This window comes from Marmota flaviventris, chromosome 2 (genome assembly GCF_047511675.1).
Source record: "Marmota flaviventris isolate mMarFla1 chromosome 2, mMarFla1.hap1, whole genome shotgun sequence".
NCBI lineage: Eukaryota > Metazoa > Chordata > Mammalia > Rodentia > Sciuridae > Marmota > Marmota flaviventris.
In genome coordinates, this window is record NC_092499.1 from 186206009 (window position 1) to 186231060 (window position 25052).

General features: G+C 41.5%; 1 protein-coding gene across 5 annotated transcripts in view; it reads right to left on the reverse strand.

Annotated features, from left to right (window-relative positions):
• The window catches only part of Chd6 (chromodomain helicase DNA binding protein 6), a 211559-nt gene that overhangs the window by 109965 nt on the left and 76542 nt on the right, over positions 1-25052 (reverse strand). For all 5 annotated transcript variants that reach the window (XM_071608931.1, XM_071608932.1, XM_071608934.1 and 2 more), the window contains 2 exons: positions 5884-6031; positions 3863-4012 (listed from right to left, as the gene is read on the reverse strand). In XM_071608931.1, coding sequence (XP_071465032.1) covers positions 3863-4012; positions 5884-6031 — 298 coding nt within the window. The remainder of the gene's footprint in view (positions 1-3862; positions 4013-5883; positions 6032-25052) is intronic.

The window sequence follows — 25052 nt, forward strand, 5'->3', positions numbered from 1 at the left end:
AGTTAACAAATAAAACTCCACCTACACTATGTGAAAAATCACAAAAAATTAATGCCTCTTTTGAAAAGTTTACAATCTAAGGGATCAATCAAGAATGACACTCAAAACAGATGGCAGAGGCATTGAAGAATCAGAGCAGTCACAAGCTTCAAGTAAAGAGCTCAAATATTCCAGCTGACTCTCCACTTTGGGCATAAATGCAACAATGGCAGTAACTTACAAAGCAGAAGATAGAAAGTGTGTAGGAAAGGTTTCATTGAAATGTTTCCTCAGGGTTAATGTAGAAGATACAAACCTACCCTAAAGTAGCTCATGGCTTAGAAGAAAGAAACCAGAGATGGTAGGTATCCAAAGGATAATGGAAGGACAGGGGCAGGGTTAAATATGTTGGAGCGTTCTGGGAGCACAGCGGATCTTGTTTGACTCCATGCCACGGCATGTTTGGGCCCTCCACATCAGGTTCCTGTCTTTCCAGCCAGGATGGATGGTTTTTGTCTTCCCCTTTCTTCCTGCTGTTGCCCTCTGTGCTGAGGACAGTGTTCAGATGACTGTTGCACACTGTTCTGTAGTTCCCTGTTATAGGGGGAGCAGGGAGCATCCTCAAAAGGGGAACTGAGCTCAGCCTGTCAGGCACAGAAAAAGGCCCAAGAAGGTACCATAGGCAAAGATCCAAGAGAAGTGCAGAGGAAAGCACTGTGAGCTGAAGACTCATTCAAACTGAAGTACTACTTTTGCTCCAAAAGGCAAAATCATACTAACTGCTCAAATTGTAGGAGGCAAAAACCAAAAGAGCCTTGTAAAAGTCTACACATTGTTAAGTGCATCAGAGAACTGTGAAAGTTTGCCTGTTCCAGGCACCAAATCAGCTGGACAAAGAATAAGAAAGCGGAGTCAGCCAGGAATGGAAACTTATTTCCCGCTTCTGAAAACCAGAAGCTGGTTTGGGAACTATCTTCTGAATCCCAAAGTGGGGCTGCAACAACAGGCCAATCTTGATCTAGAAAGAATCATGTCTAAAGATACTTTTAACAACCTACTGATAGGTAACCAATGCTAAGGGTATAATCTGAGGCTGGGACAGGAGCCAAAAGTTACAGAATTGTACTGAGTATGAGGACAAGACTCGGCACAGACCTGCAGAGATGGCAAGGACTTTCTAGTGCAGACTCTACTCCCTTCTCTGTCCCACACTGAAGTGAGCAGGAAGGCAGACATTACCCAGAGGGCCTTGGGGGAAGGACATAAGAAAAAAAAAAAAACTCTGTCTTCCTTAATGATTTTCTGTGCCAGTAAACATTACGGATTGTCTAGAATCCTAGATAGGATCCATAACTTTCAAGCTTTTCATTAAGCCTGGGAAATGTGTTCAAATCTCACCAAGAAGCCCTGTATGAAAAACAGATACACGGGGAACTATTTTGGTTCTGTAGCAGTTAGGGCTGATTTTGAAAACCTCTTGATAAGCTGATCTCCCCAGAGATCTCTTCATAGGTACTCCTGCTTGTCATACAGGGGAGGCCAAATCCTAGGACTGCCTCTCTGAACATCAAAGTCAAAACCATGTATTGGGCCTCACTCTTGTTTAAATTTGGTTAAACAATTTTAGGTATAATTAACGCAAACTTAGATTCTATCTTATGTCTCTCCACGTATAAATCTTCTTTGCTACATCTTTAGAGGAAAAAGGAGCCATGGTAAGATACATAAAATTTCCTGAATTCTTTCTATCACATCAGTTACTGTTTCTCTTCAGGTACCAGCGGAAGAAGTCTTAACAGCATCTGAAAGATGTTTAATGGCTTAGGCTAAATGGCTACTTGGAGAAAATAAAATTCCTAATAGTGTTTTAACTAGAAAGCAACCATAAATTCCCCAAGGAAGGAAACCCCATTATAAAGGAACACAATCCTATCATTTCATGGCAGTCCTGCAAGAGCTATTTTTAACTATGTGTTTGAAAAGTACTGCAATGATAACACATCAAATTATTATTCCTATTAAATATTATTTCATGAGTTGGATAATCCTTAGCAGAAACATGAAATCAACTCTTAAAGGCTAGTCATCGATTAAGTGCAGATATAGAACTCTTATCTAGATCATTCTGTTCCTTAAAATAGGAACAATAACCCCTTGCTCCTCCCCATGCAGAGACAAAATGGAAGGATCTGTGAAATTACATGGAAACACTTTAAGTTGGAGGCAAGGTGGCTGAAAAAGATAAAGCATTATCAGCTTCTGTGAGATACACTGGAGTCCAAAAGGGACAGGTAGCTATGCTGCTGCCACTTGGCATGCAGAATGAATTCTGCCAAGTCAGCAACAGCGACTACAGAACAAGACAGACTGTGTCCCAGAACGCTGCTGGCAACAATGTCCCTCCTACATACTCAGCCTGCTGCTTCTCTTCCTTTTCATTTTTTCTCTATAAGCTCCTCAGCTCAGATCTCCTTTTTAACATTTAACCCTCTTCTCATCTCTGTCTAGATCAAGTCCTAATGCTATCATCCTCTCCTTAACACTGCAGGGGGTACTGATAAAATGTAAACGTGGTCATTCTGCTTGTCTGCTTTGACCTACTGATGAGTCCTATCTCTTATTCAACCTACAGTATGAGGGCACATACCACAGGTGGTATCCCTGTTAAGTGTGACTCCACCTACTTTTCAGCTCTTATGTTCCACCAGTCCTCAAATCATACTCCAATATCTAGCATACTCATCACTGGTCATGTGGTGTCTTTATGGTTGCCCTTCAGGTTGTGAGGCTTTTGTTCTTGGTAGAAATGGCCCTCCTGCATCCTTATTCTCCTGAACTCCTGCCCACTCCTCTTTCTGTGTGGCCATTGCATCTAGCACATACTTCTTGATCAACATAGAAGTATAGACATGTGCTGTTTCTCTTAGACAAAGCTCTGTGGAGGCAGGAGTCATATGCTGATACTCATTCCTATATCCCAGGACCTGGTCTTCTAGCAGACTCTGAATATATATTTGTTGAATTAAAGTGACAACTATGATTATTAGTTCATTTGATTACATTCTCTGAGCAAGTATTTACACATATAAGATTTTTATACTCTAATCAAAGAGACAAAAACAGAATCAGAGATCAGAGATATTCAAATACAATTACAAATTGTGGCAAGTGCTACGAAGGAAATAAACAAGGAGCTAAAACAGAATCACTGAGATGATAGGCAGGAATCTACTTTAGATAAAAGAGACAGGAAAGATTTTTCTAAGGAGATGCCCTTTTAGGTGAAACTGAACTGATGGCAAACCAGTCATTTGAAGCATGTGGCAGAGAGCATTCCAAGCAGAAGGAACAACAATGGCAAATGCTGGCAGGTAAGAAAAGAACTGATGTTTATTAAAAGATGGCTAGCCTTGCCAACCGTGGCGGCACAAGCCTACAGTCCTAGCAACTTAGGAAGTTGAGGCAGGAGGATTCCAAGTTTAAGGCCAAGCTGGGCAACTAAGTGAGACCCTGCTGCAAAATAAAAAATATAAAGGGCCGGGGATGTTGCTCAGTGATAAAGTATCCTAGTCCCCAGCACTTAAAAAAAAAAAAAAAAAAAAAAAAAAGATGGCTAACCCTTTGGTTGCACAGAGATAGAAGGAAAAGTTGCTTAGCTCAAATAGAAATCTGGTGAAACAGGGAGAGAGTATGATTATAAAGGGCCCTGCTATGCAGAGTAAGGAGTCCTAATTTTAACCTAAGTATAAGAGGAAGCCATTCAAAGGTTACTAGCAGTAGTTAAACGATGTAACTTAGGCCTCAGCAAACAGCCCTGTTAGCTTCATTAACTAGGCCATGATGACTGCTTAGCCATGGTTATTACCCTCACACAAGGCCATACCTCTGCTTGCCAAGCCAGTGTAGAAGCTGAGAGTGCAGATGTTCGGCCAGCTCCAAGAACAGCGATTGTTTCCCCATCATCATCCACCACTTTGAAGTCCAGGTCCTCGTTATATTTTCTGCGTTTTACTTGTCGTCCTGAGCGTCGTTTCTATAGGACAAACATAACATCAGAGCAGCTCTGAGAGTCAAAGGCAAAAACTGACACAAGAACATCCTCATATACACTTGCTAACACCCCAAGTGGGGTTTTCCCTCCTTAGAAAAGGAATCTTCTGTAAACACAACTCTCTTATGGACTAAATTCACTGAAAATGTAATATAGCTGAGTGAGGGGGAGAATAAAAGTTTCATTTCCAGAATGCCATGATTCACTATGAAGAAGGTGTAATCTCAGGGTCCAGAAAGACATATTTTTTTTTTTTTTTTTCAGAATGCCTTTATTTTATTTTTATGTGGTACTGAGGATTGAACCCAGCGCTTCACGCATGCTGGGCAAGCACTCTGCCACTGAGCTACAGCCCCAGACCAGAAAGACATATTTTATTCATCAATAACAGTGATGTTTTTCCTATTTCCTGGAACTGGCTTCTGTTCCCGCAAAACAAGGAAGAGAGGTAAACTCCACCATCTTTGAGGTCCACTCCAGCATGAGTGGGAAGCCCAGGTTTATAACAATAATAATGTTTTAATATGTATGTATTTATTTATTTAGCTCAAATTCAATTTACTCACCACAAACTCCTAAAAATATAGTTTGAAAAACTAATCAATACCATTTTTTATTAGGACTTACTTTGAGAATCTCATAACACTTGTTGAAATGTTGGGAGACATCTGAAGTATGACAAAATGGCAAGTCATCATTTAAGAACTCATCTCTAATCAAGTAGCTTGCACCTTTTAGAGAAAGAATGTGCAACAACAAAGAAGGGGAGTGACTTTCCTCAGCAGTAGAACCACTTCAGGAAACTAGTGACCAGCTAGCACAGTCTAAGATATTTAAACCTTGAACAAAAGCAAAACCTCATCTCCTGTTTCTTTTAAAAGAAGAAACCTTTTCTCTATGTTCCCATTATTCCTTCACTGCATTACCTCTATGGTGTTTTAACTCTGTGTGAGAGATTCCAAAAAAGAACAAACTTCTCCCCATTCCCATACACAGATCACCATTCTAGCAACACTGAACTCCCTGCCAAATCCCATCAACTCATTGTGATTGGTCCTCTGCCACTCTGGATACTTAACAGCCACCAGTCCCAGCTTACAGGCAGCAAAGGGGCTTCCGCTCTGACACCAGACACTACAAATTATGAGTACTACAATGTTACAAGCTGACACCTTCCTACATTAGAAATCAAGGAGAAACTAAAGGGGGTCCAGATGATGCTGGAAGGTACAGTAAGTTGGCTTTATTCTCAATGGTCTCCTTGTAGCACCATGGTGCGGATAAATTGCTGTAGATATAAGAGGAATCATAATTTTCAAATATTAGAATTCATGTCCAAGAGAAGTTATCTCAACTCAGGCATACCATGGCATAATTTTAGGAACTGAATTAGATGGGTATCTCCTTGTCCCTGCTTTTGGCTAAATCTCCATTTTGGCATAATGAATATATCCCTGACTTTCCAAGCATCTGAGACTATAAAGTTATCCTTGTTCAGACTAGCCTACCACTGAGCACTAAATGCATTACCTACATGTCAAACTGGCCCCCTGAGCCTTATCTAGTCTGGCTCACAACTTCATTTTCCACATCAACTTCATCTGCAACCTAATACCATTCTACTTTCTAAGAAGAAAGCAAATGCCGTTAAATAACTGGGCAATCATTAGTATAAGGATTGGGCTAGGGTAAAAGCCTGTTGTCTACTTGCTCATCCACCAGGAAGAAGCCCAGCCCAGCCCAGGTCTGTGCGTAAGGAAAATAGGCTAAAGACAGGCACAGAGGAGCATCAATGTCAGCAAGACCCCGTCCAGCAGCCGTAACCTCCAGTAGGCTCCCGGTCACAGCTGTACCTGGCTGTCTGCAGACTCAGTGGACTCCTCAGGACTCCGCAGGGATGTGTTCGGCAGGCCCTGATCCAGCTCTAAGCTCTCCACTGTGGTTTCACTTTTCCTTTTTCCTTTCTTCTTTCTCTCGACTGGGGTTGGTCCTTGCTCCTTGCTACAAGGAGAAATTCAGAATTAAAACTGTTGGGCAGTTTTGAAGACTAAGATTTCTCATATAATCAGCTATGAAATCATATCCTGAAATCCTAGGTCAGGGTAGAGTTTAATGGAGAATCTATAAAAGTTTCTTTCCAGAAATATGGGAAGAATATGTACATGGATTAATGCAAAATCCAACATTCCTATAATAACTACTATAGCTACAATGTGGTAAGAAAAGCATGAATATCTCTAAAAATCCCACTTTTGGTTTAAACAAATGTCTTCACTAGAAGTTTGTTTCACAGATATTTAAATTCACCAAATTAAAATGTTCCTTTAAGTTAACTGGAAGAGACAACTCCGCAATCTGTCATCCTCCTCTACTGAGAATGAGCATCCTCCTCCTAGGCCTAAAGTGAGCATTAAGAACTCATAAATGAAGATATCACTGTCCTTGCCCTTCAGGAGCTTACAGTTATAAAAATCCTATAGGCCACATATAGCCACAGCCCAAGGCAGTATATGAATGCTTTCTCAGAAATGTTGAGAGAGGCAAAGTCCATCTATTCTTCAAGGCCCTACCAAGATGGCAACATTTTCTCTAAAAAGTCTTCCTTCTCGTAGATGGTAAAATCTCTTTTCCATACGCCCCAAACAACTTCAACTGTGCTTTGGTTAAGATGCTCAAAATCTGATCTTCACCAAAGTTAGTCATTAACCATGAATACCAGACTTAGAACTCATGTAACGACATACAGTGTCTGAATCCTCTGCAGTTGTGCAATAAAGGTTGGTTGAATGAATAATGAATATTTTATACTTCTCTGATCTCTCCTATGAGGGTCTAAGTTCCTAGAGAGTACTACTTAAGTTTTGTGTTCCTCTGAGTGAGCAGTCTTATGCCTTATGCACAGTAAGTGTTCAATTAATATTTAAGAAAGTTTTTAAAAAATTTTATGCAACAGATAAATTAATGCATTAATAGATAAATAAGATTACTTGTGTTGGGGAGACTTGGAAAAACTTAAGCAGAGATATACACAGAATTTTGACAGACATTAGACAGAAACAATAGTAATTAATAATAATGACTGCAGCTAATGCTTATTTACATAAGCATTGTATACACGCACAGTTTTAAGTTCTTTAACATGGATTATCTCCTTTATGCCTCAAGATGACACTATAAGGCAGACAGTATCTTTATTCTCATTTTACCAAGAGAAATATGAGGCACAGTGAGGTCAATTTAGATTTCCAGAGTAATCAGACCAGAAAACAGTAGAGACAGGATCTGAATCCAGGTAGTTTGTGCTTTTAATCACCATGGCATTCTTGAGGAATGGAACAGTGTCACAGACACATTTAGTTAAAAGCAGCTTTGTAGCTGGAAAAGAGGGAGAGCACACACAGAAATACTACACAACAGAGCTGGAAGGAAAAATTAATGGTACACGCGACCAAAGAGTTTAGACTTCAGCCTGTGGGAAAAGGGCCATGATGCCAAGTTCAGGCAAGGGGCACTGAAAACCTACAATAGATGCAACTGATTAGGGCTCAAAGGTGAGAATGCTTTGAAAGGCCCAGCAGGAGTGGAAGCAGTAGTCTTAGCAAGTGACAAAACAGATGGCCTTGTTTAGTATCAACATGCATTCAGCTACTGTTGACTATAGATCAGGCTGCTTCTCTCTCAAACCCTTGGGTCCTCACAGACTCACAACCAGGTAGTATAAACTGAGCCCATCTCTGATGCCACAGGCCTGTCTATGGGAAAATTCATGATAAAAACAATTCTGGCTCAACTTGAAGAAGTGAAAATTAAAGGGTCTTGCCATTTCAGAGGATTATAGATTTTAACAAGGGACTTATACCCTCAACTAGGGAACAAAAGCAGAAGTTCTTATCAGTATAGAGAAAAGGCTTGGGTGAAACAGCTTAAACAAAAGATGCTAAATTTTCACAAGAATTTTTATCTCATGTTAAATGGCATCTTATTAAGAAAACTCTATGGCAATTATGTTTTACTGAGTACTTATGCATTGTGTGTCTCACTGAACAGTCCCAGGAAGGGGTCATGGCAAATAATCCTCATATTCCAAATAAGGAAACCAGCAAAGGTCCCAAAGTCAGTAGCAGTAGAGCAGAGGCTGATACTCTGGTCATCTGAGTCACAGGGAAAATCCCTCAGAAGCCTGAGGCAGGAGGATTGCAAGTTTGAGGCTAGCATCAGCAACTTAGTGAGGCCCTAAGCAACTTAGTGAGACCCTGTCTCAAAATAAAAAAAGGCTGGGGATATGGCTTAATGGTTAAGTGCCCTGGGTTCAATCCCTAGTACCAAAACAAAAACAAACAAAAATCCCCAGTTTTTCCCTTTTGATAAATGTAAAAAATTCAAATTTCCTTTAATGTTATTAAAACCTTAAAACAATAACTAGAAGAATCAGCAACAAAAACATTTCACCACAGAAAAAGATTCACAAATCAACAGGTGTTGATTTTTTATGGTTCTCATAGCAAAAGAAGCCTTTTGTTTTTTTAAAAAAAAATTTTTAAAGAGAGAGAGAGAGAGAGAGAGAGAGAGAGAGAGAGAGAGTTTTTTTAATATTTTTTTTTTTTAGTTTTCGGTGGACACAACATCTTTCTTTTTTATTTTTATGTGGTGCTGAGGATTGAACCCGCGCATGCCAGGCGAGCGCGCTACTGCTTGAGCCACATCCCCAGCCCCTTGTTTAAATTTTTTGACACAAATTAAAAGAACTCTGAAAACATCATCAAAATCACATACTCAGAGGCCTACTGATTCTAATATAAAATCTTAAATCCTTCTTCCCAACATTTGAAATTAACTTCATCTATCTACTAAATGCAACTTCATTGTATTAAAAGACTTTGTGATGTTTAATTTTAATTTTAAATATGCAGAAACACGTGCTTTCATATGCAAAATCATACTCAAAGCTAAACCAAACTCAAACTATAATTAAGGAATAGAACTTCTTTGAGATAAGCTACTTTATTATGATTTGTGTGTGCATACATTAAATGATGAGGATAAGGAGGAGCCATCTGAGGCACTTCCAAAGTCAAGCCTGGGCATTATTTACTAGCTGCTATTAGCCAGAGGCTGGGGGCAGGTGGGATGCAAAGAACACCTTCTAAAATAAAGGTCAGTAAAACTGGAAAGTGCCTGCTGAAATCTGCTCACTTATTTGGGGATAAATAAGATTATACTCTACCTGGGAAATCTTCAAAGTGATTTTCTGGAGGTTACCTTTGGCAACAGAATCAATTTTGAGTTCCAAAAATTCTTCCTGGAGCTCTTCTGATAAAGACAAATATCAGGAAGAAAAGATTCCTTGTAAGCTTATCAATGGGATTTTCAAATAGGAAATCAAGAAAATATCACCCGAACTCATCCTCCAGGATGATTCTAGATAAAATGTATTCTTCCCCTCTCTGGAACAAGTTTTTAAAACCTTAAGCTTAGAAGTTTTATCAAATGAAAACATTTTAATCTTCAAATTGCTATATCTATAGGTAGATTTGGTCTATGAATACTTGTTTGCTTCTTGAAGTTTCAGGTTCCTCAAATATATTGGCTAAAAACTACAAGCATGTGCATAAACCTTTTGGGTGGCAATTTTATTTAAAAGAAATTATCTTAAAGATAATACCTCCAATAATATGGAAACACACGTGAGGTTACTTATTGTAGCATTATTTGGTAATAACAAAGTAATGAAAACTACCTAAATGTCTAAAGATAAGTGATTGAATAGATTTGAGTACACACAAAGGAAACTATGCAACTGTAAAAATGATCAGAAAGAATTCTATAATATGCAATGTACAAAGACTATCTTTCTGTGTACAAATAAAGGGCAAATAAGAAAACGCAACCGTATTGATTTATCATTACATAAAGAAACACAACAAACCAAAAGAAAACATACACACACTCACACACACACATACCAAAACAAAAACACTACTCAGTCATTTATCTATAGGGGATGGGGAAGGGCTGGGCACACCTTTTTACACAGATTTGGCTTTTGAAGATATGTTAAAGTTCTACATATTAAAAAAATTTTAAAAATTAAGAAAAAAACGAACTCAAGCAGAAGAATTCAATTGTTTCAACTGAATTGCATAATCACACTGTATGGAAAAATAACTTCTTTCCCACCGATTTATGAACACATTGACTCTCAGCTTTTAGGAGAAGGGGGCAGCAGAGCAAACAAATCCTAAACTCATTCTTCTTGGTAGCTGTATGGAGGAAGCAAACCTGAAATGAACCTATTTTATGTGTGGTACAGGATTAAGCAAATAAGCAAATGTGTTGATGTCAGGAGCTGAAGTTTTCATGGAGGAATAGGGAGATGCAAATACTTGCACTTTCTGTAAGAATATATATGCAAACATATACATGTGTATACGTTTTGGTATGTTTGTCTGTACATACAGTTCTATGGGCATATCTGTGTGTGGTCCTCCCAGTTTTGACAACGCAAAGGGCATAAAGGCAAAGATGCTCCATTAACAATGTGTACACCTTCCATTCAGATCTTGATCGCTCCTCACCTCAGAGAAATGGATGACTCCAAGGCTAAAGTAGGAAGACAAAAACTGAGCCAGAAACATGTTGCTATGTCAGAAAGCAAGGAAGTGCTTGAAAAAATGATGCTGGAATGTCAAAATGACAATGGAGACTCTCGAAAAGCTCTTGTTGGCCCAAGCTGGGGTCATTTGACACCAAAAGTAATTGAACAATGAAGAATTAATTGTAAGTCATTAAAACAATAGGATTCCATACTGATGATAGCACGATATAATGAATAAATAAGGGAGAAGGGAGAGAATTGTTTTCCCACAGCATACAAATGGTAAATGTAAAGGAAGTGGAACAAGTTTTTAAAACCTTAGAAAATGATTTTGTGACCATCACAGGAAAGATGGATCTGGTCTAAAATCCTCAAGGGATGACAAATCCAGGAAGTACAATTTGAAGGGAAAGAGCAGGATATTTGCAATCTTAAAGTATCTCCCTCTAGACTGCTAATTAGTTACAAGGAATTTTAAAAAAAAAATAGCCAGACACTAAATATATAAGAATATTATAGCCTGACTTTTAGCAAAGACATACTGGATTATTTAGGAACAAAAAGACATCATATTTACAATTTGTACATATATTAATAGGTATTTATCAAAATAAGTTATTTTATATAAACACAAATACTTGTAAATTTTTAAAAAATAACATTTTGATATGAATTCCATTACTGAATGTGTTTGTTCAGTGCTTGTTCCTGATTTTTTTTCTTATAACCAACACTGATTCTGGACTACAAGATTAGACACAGCTCAGGCTGGTCTAATGGTATTCTATTCCTTGTACCACAGTGACTGGTCCAGGTATGGACACATGACCCAGTCAGACCAACTTGGGAGTTCTTCCTTTAAAAAACAAAAATTAACTCTGGCAGGAGTGGTTAGGAAAATCAATGTCTTTCCTCTAATGTCATGAGAAAAAAAAATTCAGATAGTGTAGAAAGGTTTCAATTGAAAAGTATAAGCAGGCCCTAAGCAACAAACCCTCTTCCCAGTGACAAGAGCTTTTGACTTGACATTTCCTTCTAACTCCAAATATGTTCATGCCTCTAGTTTGTTATTTTCAACATTAAGCAATGGTTCCTGACATCTACACAGCAAAGCTGATGAATTTAGATCTTACATACCTCTAAAACTCCTGCTCATATTCAATGTATTTTTAAAAAATTCTTTAGCTAAGACAACTGTGTTTTAATTTTTATTAATTCTTTTGTAACTGCTCTTTTTTTTCATAACCCATTCTTGTTTTTCAGACAAATTATCTTGAATCTGAAGATGCTAACTTAAAATCTATACAAGTCCTTGATGATACAGGTAGGTGGTGAGGCTCTCCTCTGCTGCTGACTAAGGTTCTTTCTTTATAAGTCTTGCCCTGAATGGAAGACCTGGCCTGGGATGCTGCACAAATGGGCAGGACTTCTCAAGTGGCTGTTTCTCTCCCCATTTTTAGGGTATGGGCAGGGAAAGGCAGAGAAGCCCATAAATTAATAGGTATTTATCAAAATAAGTTGTTTTATATAAACACAAATTCTAGTAGATGTCACTCCCTAATTGAAGCCCTAGCCCTTTCCTCAAGTCAAACTACTCAAGCTACTTTAGAGTAAGCTATAAACCAAACAGCCACTCTGCAGACAGTCGCTTAATCAGGCCCTCCGTTTCTGGCCTGCCTTCAGCCACTCAGAGCTGCCAGCTCCACTGTCAGGAGGAAGTATTTCCACCTCAGCTACAAACATAGCTCCTGCATGTGCTCTGAGCCAGGACTCCCTCAATAGCATTTATCCACCAGTATCACAGCATTGGCCTTTCTTGTTCAGAAATGTAGTAACCACTCTCATTTTTGAAGAATTTATTCCTCTTTGTTCTTTCTGTCATTTCAATAAGAGAAAGGAACACAAAAGTGTGCTTTGTTTACAACTGTAAAAGTAGAATGCCCCCAAAGAACATTTGTTTAAATGTCTTCTGGTCTTTTTAAGTCTTTTCTCATCTACTAATTCCTTTAATACCAGGCTGAATGCTCACTTCTTCCAAGAGACTCCCTAAATTGTCTTGGCTATTATATATGCAGCCACACCAGGTTCTTTTTTTTGTTTATACTTTTGCCCATTTCTTGAATACTTTCAAGACTGTTTCCCTAACTCAAGAAAGCCGAAGCTGTTATCACGTGCATGTTCCTTTGTGGTGGTTGCTTCTGGAAAGCATTCCCATATTTTTTATTGGTTCATTATAACTGAACATAATGGTGGGATTAGTACATAATACGAATCCCACCATTATGTTCAATTATAATGAACCAATAAAAAATATGGGAAAAAACCTTGAACAATTAAAAAAACAAAACAACAACAAAAGGCTCCTCAATGATGGAGCTCAGATGATACTACTGTGATACCTTCCTTCCTTCACCAATCAAGTCTCAATAGAAGTACTTACAAACAAAGAAAACACATGGAAGACACTAAAAATATAGGGGGTAATGAGCAGACATGTAGCATTATTATTTAATAACTATTTCCTTACAGATTCTGTAAAGATCCAATACATAACAAACTCTGAGAAGGTCCTAGGGATGATGAAGAAAGCACATTGGTTATTCTTAAAAAAAGGAATGGAGACTTCCTTCAAAGTTTCAGAGGCAACTGTCTTTGCCATTATCATTTAGATTTCTGCTCTACTTATCACACAGTGCTGTGAATCCCAAGCAGAGATCCTACCCAGAACTCACTGGATCTTTATATTTGTGTTCTTTATTCTAATAAATAATCAGAATGTAAGAACAAGTCTCTCAAAAGAGAGAACCTCATCAATGGAATCTCTTGAGCTTAAAACCTGCCTCAATTAAAGCAAAGACAGATAATTTGCCTTCAAAGAGCAAGACAGCTGTCAGCTCTTGTCATGAGAGCTAGCTGCCTTTTACCATCCTTCCTGCACTGTGCAGTATCAGCTTATACAGTAGCAACCAGACAGCTCCAAGAACTGTATAATCAGAAGACCTGAGGTTGAATGAATGCTTTCCAGAAGCAACCACCACAAAGGAAAAGAGGCAAGGCAAACTTTTCTTCCAGAATGTTACTTACTAAGTTTATTGGATTTGGGAGAAAAGTCTGTTCTGGGCTGAGAAACCAAAACAAATGGAAGCACAAGGCTGAAGCAGAGACTGGGGATCATTACACCACTCATTTCATTTCCTCTTTTTGGCTTTCTATTCCTAGCAGTTGTTGAATATAAAAGCTTTAATACGCTCCATTTCCCCTGTGATCTTTCATTTGGGACCCATATTTCTCAAAGGATGGTTAAAGAATCAATTATGCTCTAGGTACCTGGGAGACTGGGAGACTTTTGGATTGCAGACTGACTCCCTGTTTTAAGAATGGGCTATCTAAAGGGCTGAACATTGATTTACCCTTCAAGTTCCAAGGTATCCAGTAAGAATACAAGGTAGCCACATATACAACCAGAATGGGTCATCTTTCCTGCTTGCCAAGCTGTGCTTTACACCCCAGAACTCACTTTAAATAAAGGCTTTTAAGAAATACAAAACTCACAAGCATGTAGATGCATGAGCTGCAAAAACTGCTATTAAGGACAGTATCCATTACAAGATGTAATGTTACCTGGTAAGAAATTTCTTTCTCAATTCGTAAATATTTGGTTTTCCTGAGGAACTGGCATGTTGCTTTTCTAAGACCATTTCTAAGACCAAACCTTCTACCAACATTTCATGGTCCCACATGACCTGACACCTGCTTTATGGATTCCCTGGTTCCAACTTTACAGCCATGTGTTAAGTATCTATATATGTATAGATATGTGGATACGTTTACATGTGTACACACACACACACACACACACACATACCTGTGAATGTCTTCTTATGCAAGTAAACTCAAACCCCTTTGGGAAAAAAGTACTGTAATCAAAAAAATAATACAAGCAAATAAGTTATACTAAGTTAAATTTTAATGTTAGAATCAGGGTACTGACAAAGCCTAACTTGGCTGGAGGTATTTTCTTGCTTAAGCTATATGTAATTAAGGGGAGAACAAAACTTACATTTAAAAATAATCTGGAGGAAGAGACTCAACATGGCGGCGGGCGGGGAGGCAGCACTTTCAGTACCTCCTCAGCCACGCGGACAGAGAGACACATCATAACGTTCGGATTCTACCTGCTGAGAAACTCCCAGCAAAATTCCGCTGAAGTGAGACCTAGGCTTGAGTCTGGGATTATTGGAGGTGAGAGCTTGTCCCAGATGGGTGAATCTCGGCCACCCTGTGCGGAGGTGCGGGCCGCCGCTGTCTGGTGACCTGCGCAGAAGGAGGAGTTTCAGCACTGCCGGAGACCATGTGCGGCGTAGAGACCCTTTGAAGAGGATGCTAACCAAGCCTTCATGAAACAGCGGTCCAGAACTGAAACCGAGTCTGGGACAGACCAGAGACAGGCCAGACCCACCCCTCCTATCGGACACTCCGGCAAGGAGTCTGGGGCCCTGGGGCCCGCCATAGCAGAGAGCTGATGTCACCAAAGTTCGGCGGACGGGATCCCTTCCCAGCGAAATCGCTTCAAAAGGTATGTGACTCTCATCCCCACCAGATGCATACAGCTGGGAAACCTCAAAAATCTCGCCCCAGAGCTCCGTGGGCGTGACTATAGGGGCCGAGGGAAGCAGAGGGGACTCCCAACCCCCAACTCCCCCTACTGACCCCCAACTCCCCCTACCACCAGCGGTGACACCCAAGGCCTTAGCCGCCAGTTCCGGGGGGCGTGGCCACCGAAGGGGTCCAGGCAAATTAAACTGACGGTTCCCAGATCACCCGCTCCACAACCTTGGGGTCTGGGTGAATGGCAAACAGAGAGAGTGCTCAATTGTTCGGGAAATAGGGCACTCAGGGAGCTGCAAGTGTAACTAGATTTGTGGAGATCGCCTCCGGTGAGCGGGGCCTGGTTGGCTGGCAGGAGGAAGCGGGGAGGGGCCGGAGAAGAGAAACGGCTCTGGACTAACAGGATTGAAGAGACACCCAGTAGGGAAAGAGGAGCTGCCTTATAGGGATTGCTGCCGGCACATAGAGGGCAGAAGCTCGGCTTGGAGGGCACAGCTCCGCCTACTGGAAGAGAAGAAAATAGAACTCTAAGACTTCATATATCATTTTTTTTCTTTTCCCTTTTCAATTTTTATTGTTCTTTCCATTCTCCTTTATTCTACATATTTTTCTCTCCCTCTTTCTCTTGAAGGACTCCTTCCTTCCCCTTCCCCCAACTTTCATCCCAAGCATTACGACTTTCATTACGTATAATTTTCTAAATGCAAATAGGTAAATGTTCCGAGGCTGTCTGTAGGGCTCCTAAGTACCTAGCTATTACCAAATACCCTGATCCATTCGCCTGTTAATATCCCCCTTCAGTAGAGCAATCTTCCAAAGTAGCCAAGACATACTAACCTTCATACCATCATAGCACCCAACCTAAACATAAAGTCCTAAGACCAAACAACAGATCACTATATGCCTACAGAATCCATAAGCCTTTTATGAATCGAATGAATCAGCTTTAAATTACAATAAAGCCCAACATCGCTAGACATAGTCTCCCACCACAAAGGAGAGACCACAGAGATACACAAAACCAAAACAAATTTATAGGAGAAAACAGAAACATAGCAGTTAAACAGAGTTGGAAAGTAACGTGAACACCATGAAAAAACAAGGGAAAAAGGGATTACAAACAACGTAGGACAACTTAAATTTACAGGAGAACCTAGAGGCATCAGAAAAATGGACAGAGAAAGAACTCAAGGCATACCTGACTCAGATGGAATGGAATCTTAAAGAAGTCATTAGACAGCAAGTCCAAACAATGAAAGGATACTTTGAAAATGAATTACATAAGCAGATCCAAGAAGCAAAAAATGAACTCTACCAGGAGATTAAAAAAAAAAATTAAAAAAAAAATAAAAACAAACAGTAATCCTAGAAATGCAGGAAACCATAAACCAAATCAAAAACTCAAATGAAAATATTACAAGTAGACTATATCAAATAGAAGTCAGAACATCAGATAATGAAAACAAACTTTATCAACTTGAAAAGAGTATAGTCAACGCAGAAAGGCTGGTAAGAAATCACGAGCAAAATATCCAAGAGATATGGGATGTCATAAAAAAACCAAACTTAAGAGTCATTGGGATTGAGGAAGGTATAGAGGTCCAAACCAAAGGAAAGAGCAATCTGTTGAATGAAATAATTTTAGAAAACTTTCCAGACATGAAAGATGGAATGGATTGCCAAATCCTGGAAGCCTACAGGACCCCAAACATACAAAAACCGTAATAGACCAACTCCAAGACACATTATTATGAAGATATCCAACATACAGAACAAGGACAGAATATTAAAAGCTACAAGAGGAAGGAGGCAGATTACACTCAGGGGTAAACCAATTAGGTTTATGGCTGATTTTTCATCACAGACGTTGAAAGCGAGAAGATCCTGGAACAATGTATTTCAAATGCTGAAAAATAATGGATTCCAAACAAGAATATTGTATCCAGCAAAATTAAGCTTCAGGTTTGACAATCAAATTAAAATATTTCACGATAAACAAAAGTTAAAAGAATTCGCAGCCAGAAAAGCAGCACTGCAAAGCATTTTGAGCAAAACACGTCAAGAAGAGGAAATGAAAAACAGCACCCAAAACCAACAATGGGAGGTAACTCAGTAAAGGGGGGAAAAATAATCAAAGAGGAAAAACAAGCCAAATTAAAATAAATAAATAAATAAACATGACTGGAAGTACAAACCATATATCAATAGTAACCCTAAACGTTAATGGCTTAAACTCACCAATCAAGCGACATAGGCTAGTAACTTGGATTAAAAAAACAAATCCAACAATATGCTGCCTTCAGGAGACTCATATGATAGGAAAAGACATACACAGGCTGAAGGTGAAAGGTTAGGAAAAATCAAACCACTCACATGGTCCTCGGAAGCAAGCAGGAGTGGCCATACTCATATCGGATAAAATCAACTTCAAACCTAAGTTAATCAAAAGGGATAAAGAAGGACACTATATACTGTTAAAAGGAACCATTCACCAACAAGACATAACAATTATCAATATGTATGCACCAAATAATGGTGCTGCAACGTTCATAAAACAAACTCTCCTGAAGTTCAAGAATCAAATAGATCACAACACAATAATTATGGGTGACTTCAACACACTGCTCTCACCATTGGACAGATCCTCCAAACAAAAGTTGAATAAAGAAACTACAGATAGTAGAGGGAACTGGGACCAAAGACAGAGCAGGCCCAGCGGCCTGCTGAGGGGCAGAGCTGCCCCCCACCCCCCTCGCCTGCCAGGTAAGGGAAGGGTGACCACCAACAGAAAAGGCCCAGTGGCCCAGGGCGGGACAGAGCTTCCAATCACTCCTGCAAGGTAGGCGGGCCTGCGACCCACCGGCAGAAGAGGAGCAGTCGCCTGCTGAGAGGCTGAGCCGCCCCCTCCCCCTGCGCCGGCATAGTAGAGAGAACTGGGACCAAACACAGAGCAGGCCCAGCAGCCTGCTGAGGGGCAGAGCCGCCCCCCACCCCCCTCGCCTGCCAGGTAGGGGAAGGGTGACCACCGACAGAAAAGGCCCAGTGGCCCAGGGCGGGACAGAGCTTCCAATCACTCTTGCAAGGTAGGCGGGCCTGCGACCCACTGGCAGAAGAGGAGCAGCCGCCTGCTGAGAGGCTGAGCCGCCCCCTCCCCCTGCGCCAGCATAGTAGAGGGAACTGGGACCAAAGACAGAGCAGGCCCAGCGGCCTGCTGAGGGGCAGAGCCGCCCCCCACCCCCCTCGCCTGCCAGGTAGGGGAAGGGTGACCACCGACAGAAAAGGCCCAGTGGCCCAGGGCGGGACAGAGCTTCCAATCACTCCTGCAAGGTAGGCGGGCCTGCGACCCACTGGCAGAAGAGGAGCAGCCGCCTGCTGAGAGGCTGAGCCGCCCCCTCCCCCTGCGCCAGCATAGTAGAGGGAACTGGGACCAAAGACAGAGCAGGCCCAGCGGCCTGCTGAGGGGCAGAGCTGCCCCCCACCCCCCTCGCCTGCCAGGTAGGGGAAGGGTGACCACCGACAGAAAAGGCCCAGTGGCCCAGGGCGGGACAGAGCTTCCAATCACTCCTGCAAGGTAGGCGGGCCTGCGACCCACCGGCAGAAGAGGAGCAGCCGCCTGCTGAGAGGCTGAGCCGCCCCCTCCCCCTGCGCCGGCATAGTAGAGAGAACTGGGACCAAACACAGAGCAGGCCCAGCAGCCTGCTGAGGGGCAGAGCCGCCCCCCACCCCCCTCGCCTGCCAGGTAGGGGAAGGGTGACCACCGACAGAAAAGGCCCAGTGGCCCAGGGCGGGACAGAGCTTCCAATCACTCCTGCAAGGTAGGCGGGCCTGCGACCCACCGGCAGAAGAGGAGCAGCCGCCTGCTGAGAGGCTGAGCCGCCCCCTCCCCCTGCGCCAGCATAGTAGAGGGAACTGGGACCAAAGACAGAGCAGGCCCAGCGGCCTGCTGAGGGGCAGAGCCGCCCCCCACCCCCCTCGCCTGCCAGGTAGGGGAAGGGTGACCACCGACAGAAAGGGCCCAGTGGCCCAGGGCGGGACAGAGCTTCCAATCACTCCTGCAAGGTAGGCGGGCCTGCGACCCACCGGCAGAAGAGGAGCAGTCGCCTGCTGAGAGGCTGAGCCCCCCCTCCCCCTGCGCGGGCATAGTAGAGAGAACTGGGACCAAACACAGAGCAGGCCCAGCAGCCTGCTGAGGGGCAGAGCCGCCCCCCACCCCCCTCGCCTGCCAGGTAGGGGAAGGGTGACCACCGACAGAAAAGGCCCAGTGGCCCAGGGCGGGACAGAGCTTCCAATCACTCCTGCAAGGTAGGCGGGCCTGCGACCCACTGGCAGAAGAGGAGCAGCCGCCTGCTGAGAGGCTGAGCCGCCCCCTCCCCCTGCGCTGGCATAGTAGACGGAACTGGGACCAATCACAGAGCAGGCCCAGCGGCCTGCTGAGGGGCAGAGCCGCCCCCCACCCCCCTCGCCTGCCAGGTAGGGGAAGGGTGACCACCGACAGAAAAGGCCCAGTGGCCCGCGGCGGGACAGAGCTTCCAATCACTCCTGCAAGGTAGGCGGGCCTGCGACCCACCGGCAGAAGAGGAGCAGCGGCCTGCTGAGAGGCAGAGCCGCCCCCTCCCCCCCGCGCCTGCAAGGTAATCGGAACTGAGACCACCATCAGAACAGGTCAGACCTGCAACCGAGAGACAGAACAGGCCCAGTGGCCTGAGGAAGGGTAGAGCCGCCCCCCCCCCCCCCACACCTGCAAAGTAGGCGGACCTGCGACCCACTGGCAGTACAGCCCCAGAGGCCTGCAGAGGGGCAGTGCCGCTGCCTGCGCCTGCAAAGTAGGCAGAACGGCGACCACCGACAGAACAAGCCTAGCGGCCCGCAGAGGGACAGAGCCGCCGCCCGCGCCTGCAAGGATGGCGGACCTGCTACCGACTGGCAGAGCAGGCCCAGCGGCCTGCCGGCGTGGTAGGCACATTGCCCCAATTGGCGGAGGGGCAGAGCCGCCGCCCGTGCCTGCGAGGGAGACTTTGCAACTATACAAGACCAATATAAATATATAGGGGGAAAATTCAATAGCACAACAGTTTCACCAAGAAGAAAGGAACGCGAACAGTATGAAGAGACAAGGAAAGAAAGGACCACAAGCGTTGCAGGTCAACTCAACTTTAGAAGAGGTAATAGCTGCAGCTGATGGAATGTCAGATAAAGAATTCAGGATATACATGCTTCAGATGATCTGGAGTCTCAAGGAAGACATTAGACAGCAAAATCAGACAATGAAAGATCACTTCAACAATGAATTACATAAACAAATCCAAGAAGCAAAAGATCAACTATACAGGGAAATAGAGGTTATAAAAAACAAACAAACAGAAATCCTAGAAATGCAGGAAGCAATAAGCCAACTTAAAAACTCAATTGAGAATACTACCAGCAGAGTAGAACACTTAGAAGACAGAACATCAGACAATGAAGATAAAGTATTTCAACTTGAAAAGAACATAGACAGCTCAGCAAGACTGTTAAGAAACCATGAGCAGAACATCCAAGAAATATGGGATAACATCAAGAGACCAAATTTAAGAGTCATTGGGATACAGGAAGGAACAGAGTTTCAAACCAAAGGAATGAGCAATCTATTCAATGAAATAATTCGAGAAAACTTCCCAGACTTGAAGAATGAGACAGAACCCCAAATCCTAGAAGCCTACAGGACGCCGAATGTGCAAAATCACAAGAGACCCACACCTAGACACATTATAATGAAGATGCCCAACATACAGAACAAGGAGAGAATTTTAAAAGCTACAAGGGAAAGGAAGCAGATCACATTTAGGGGTAAGCCAATCAGGATAACAGCTGATCTTTCAACACAGACTCTGAAAGCTAGAAGATCCTGGAATAACATATTTCAAACACTGAAAGAAAATGGGTTCCAACCAAGAATTGTGTTTCCAGCGAAATTAAGCTTCAGGATGGAAGATGAAATTAAAACCTTCCACGATAAACAAAAGTTAAAAGAATTTGCAGCTAGAAAACCATTTCTTCAAAACATCCTTGGCAAAACATTACAGGAAGAGGAAATGGAAAATAACAATGAAAACCAACAGTGGGAGGTAGGACACTAAAGGGGGGAAAATAATCAAAGTGGAAAACAAACCATGTTTAGTAACATAAATAAACAAATATGGCTGGAAGAACAACCCATATCTCAATAATAACCCTAAATGTTAATGGCTTAAACTCACCAATCAAGAGACACAGGCTAGTAGAATGGATCACAAAACAAGACCCAACAATATGCTGCCTACAGGAGACGCATTTGATAGGAAAAGACATACATAGGCTGAAGGTGAAAGGTTGGGAAAAATCATATCACTCATATGGACTTCGGAAACAAGCAGGAGTATCCATACTCATATCAAATAAAATAGATTTTAAGCCAAAGTTAATCAAAAGGGATAAAGAGGGACACCACATACTGCTCAAGGGAACCATACACCAACAAGACATAACAATCATAAATATATATGCCCCAAACAATGGTGCAGCTATGTTCATCAAACAAACTCTTCTCAAGTTCAAGAGTCTAATAGACCACCATACAATAATCATGGGAGACTTCAACACACCTCTCTCACCACTGGACAGATCTTCCAAACAAAAGTTGAATAAGGAAACTATAGAACTCAATAACACAATTAATAACCTAGACTTAATTGACATATATAGAATATACCACCCAACATCAAACAGTTACACTTTTTTCTCAGCAGCACATGGATCCTTCTCAAAAATAGATCATATATTATGTCACAGGGAAACTCTTAGACAATACAAAGGAGTAGAGATAATACCATGCATCCTATCTGATCATAATGGAATGGAACTGAAAATCAACGATAAAAGAAGGAAGGAAAAAGAATATATCACTTGGAGAATGAACAATAGGTTACTGAATGATCAATGGGTTATAGAAGACATCAAGGAGGAAATTAAAAAATTCTTAGAGATTAATGAAAACACAGACACAACATATCGGAATCTATGGGACACATTGAAAGCAGTTCTAAGAGGAAAATTCATTGCTTGGAGTTCATTCCTTAAAAAAAGAAAAAACCAACAAATAAATGATCTCATACTTCATCTCAAAATCCTAGAAAAAGAAGAGCAAAACAACAGCAAAAGAAGTAGAAGGCAAGAAATAATTAAAATCAGAGCTGAAATCAATGAAATCGAAACAAAAGAAACAATTGAAAAAATTGACAAAACTAAAAGTTGGTTCTTTGAAAAAATAAACAAAATCGACAGACCCTTAGCCATGCTAGCGAAGAGAAGAAGAGAGAGAACTCAAATCACTAACATACGGGATGAAAGAGGCAATATCACAACAGACACTTCCGAAATACAGAAGATAATCAAAAATTATTTTGAATCCTTATACTCCAATAAATTAGAAGATAGTGAAGGCATAGATAAATTTCTTAAGTCATATGATCTGCCCAGATTGAGTCAGGAGGATATAGACAACCTAAACAGACCAATATCAATTGAGGAAATAGAAGAAACCATCAAAAGACTACCAACTAAGAAAAGCCCAGGACCGGATGGGTATACAGCGGAGTTTTACAAAACCTTTAAAGAGGAACTAATACCAATACTTTTCAAGCTACTTCGGGAAATAGAAAAAGAGGGAGAACTTCCAAATTCATTCTACGAGGCCAACATCACCCTGATACCTAAACCAGACAAAGACACTTCAAAGAAAGAAAACTACAGACCAATATCTCTAATGAACTTGGATGCAAAAATCCTCAATAAAATTTTGGCCACTCGGATACAAAGGCACATCAAAAAAATTGTGCACCATGATCAAGTAGGATTCATCCCTGGGATGCAAAGCTGGTTCAATATAAGGAAATCAATAAATGTTATTCACCACATCAATAGACTTAAAAATAAGAACCATATGATCATCTCGATAGATGCGGAAAAAGCATTCGACAAAGTACAGCATCCCTTTATGTTCAAAACTCTAGAAAAACTAGGGATAACAGGAACATACCTCAATATTGTAAAAGCAATCTATGCTAAGCCTCAGGCTAGCATCATTCTGAATGGAGAAAAATTGAAGGCATTCCCTCTAAAATCTGGAACAAGACAGGGATGCCCTCTCTCACCACTTCTGTTCAACATAGTTCTCGAAACACTGGCCAGAGCAATTAGACAGACGAAAGAAATTAAAGGCATCAAAATAGGAAAAGAAGAACTTAAATTATCACTATTTGCAGATGACATGATTCTATACCTAGCAGACCCAAAAGGGTCTACAAAGAAACTATTAGAGCTAATAAATGAATTCAGCAAAGTGGCAGGATATAAAATCAACAAGCATAAATCAAAGGCATTCCTGTATATCAGCGACAAATCCTCTGAAATGGAAATGAGGACAACCACTCCATTCACAATATCTTCAAAAAAAATAAAATACTTAGGAATCAACCTAACAAAAGAGGTGAAAGACTTATACAATGAAAACTACAGAACCCTAAAGAGAGAAATAGAAGAAGATCTTAGAAGATGGGAAAATATACCCTGTTCATGGATAGGCAGAACTAACATCATCAAAATGGCGATATTACCAAAAGTTCTCTATAGGTTTAATGCAATGCCAATCAAAATCCCAACGGCATTTCTTGTAGAAATAGAGAAAGCAATCATGAAATTCATATGGGAAAATAAAAGACCCAGAATAGCAAAAACAATGCTAAGCAGGAAGTGTGAATCAGGAGGTATAGCGATACCAGACTTCAAACTATATTACAGAGCAATAGTAACAAAAACAGCATGGTACTGGTACCAAAACAGGCGGGTGGACCAATGGTACAGAATAGAGGACACAGAAACCAATCCACAAAACTACAACTATCTTATATTTGATAAAGGGTCTAAAAGCATGCAATGGAGGAAGGATAGCATCTTCAACAAATGGTGCTGGGAAAACTGGAAATCCATATGCAACAAAATGAAACTGAATCCCTTTCTCTCGCCATGCACAAAAGTTAATTCAAAATGGATCAAGGAGCTTGATATCAAATCAGAGACGCGCCGTCTGATAGAAGAAAAAGTTGGCTACGATCTACAGTCGGTGGGGTCGGGCTCCAAATTCCTCAATAGGACACCCATAGCACAAAAGTTAATAACTAGAATCAACAAATGGGACTTACTCAAACTAAAAAGTTTTTTCTCAGCAAAAGATACAATAAGAGAGGTAAATAGAGAGCCTACAACCTGGGAACAAATCTTTACTCCTCACACTTCAGATAGAGCCCTAATATCCAGAGTATACAAAGAGCTCAAAAAATTAGACAATAAGAGAACAAACAACCCAATCAACAAATGGGCCAAGGACCTGAACAGACACTTCTCAGAGGAGGACATACAGTCAATCAACAAGTACATGAAAAAATGCTCACCATCTCTAGCAGTCAGAGAAATGCAAATCAAAACCACCCTAAGATACCATCTCACTCCAGTTAGATTGGCAGCCATTATGAAGTCAAACAACAACAAGTGCTGGCGAGGATGTGGGGAAAAGGGTACACTTGTACATTGCTGGTGGGACTGCAAATTGGTGCAGCCAATTTGGAAAGCAGTATGGAGATTTCTTGGAAAGCTGGGAATGGAGCCACCATTTGACCCAGCTATTCCCCTTCTCGGTCTATTCCCTAAAGACCTAAAAAGAGCATGCTACAGGGACACTGCTACATCGATGTTCATAGCAGCACAATTCACAATAGCTAGACTGTGGAACCAACCTAGATGCCCTTC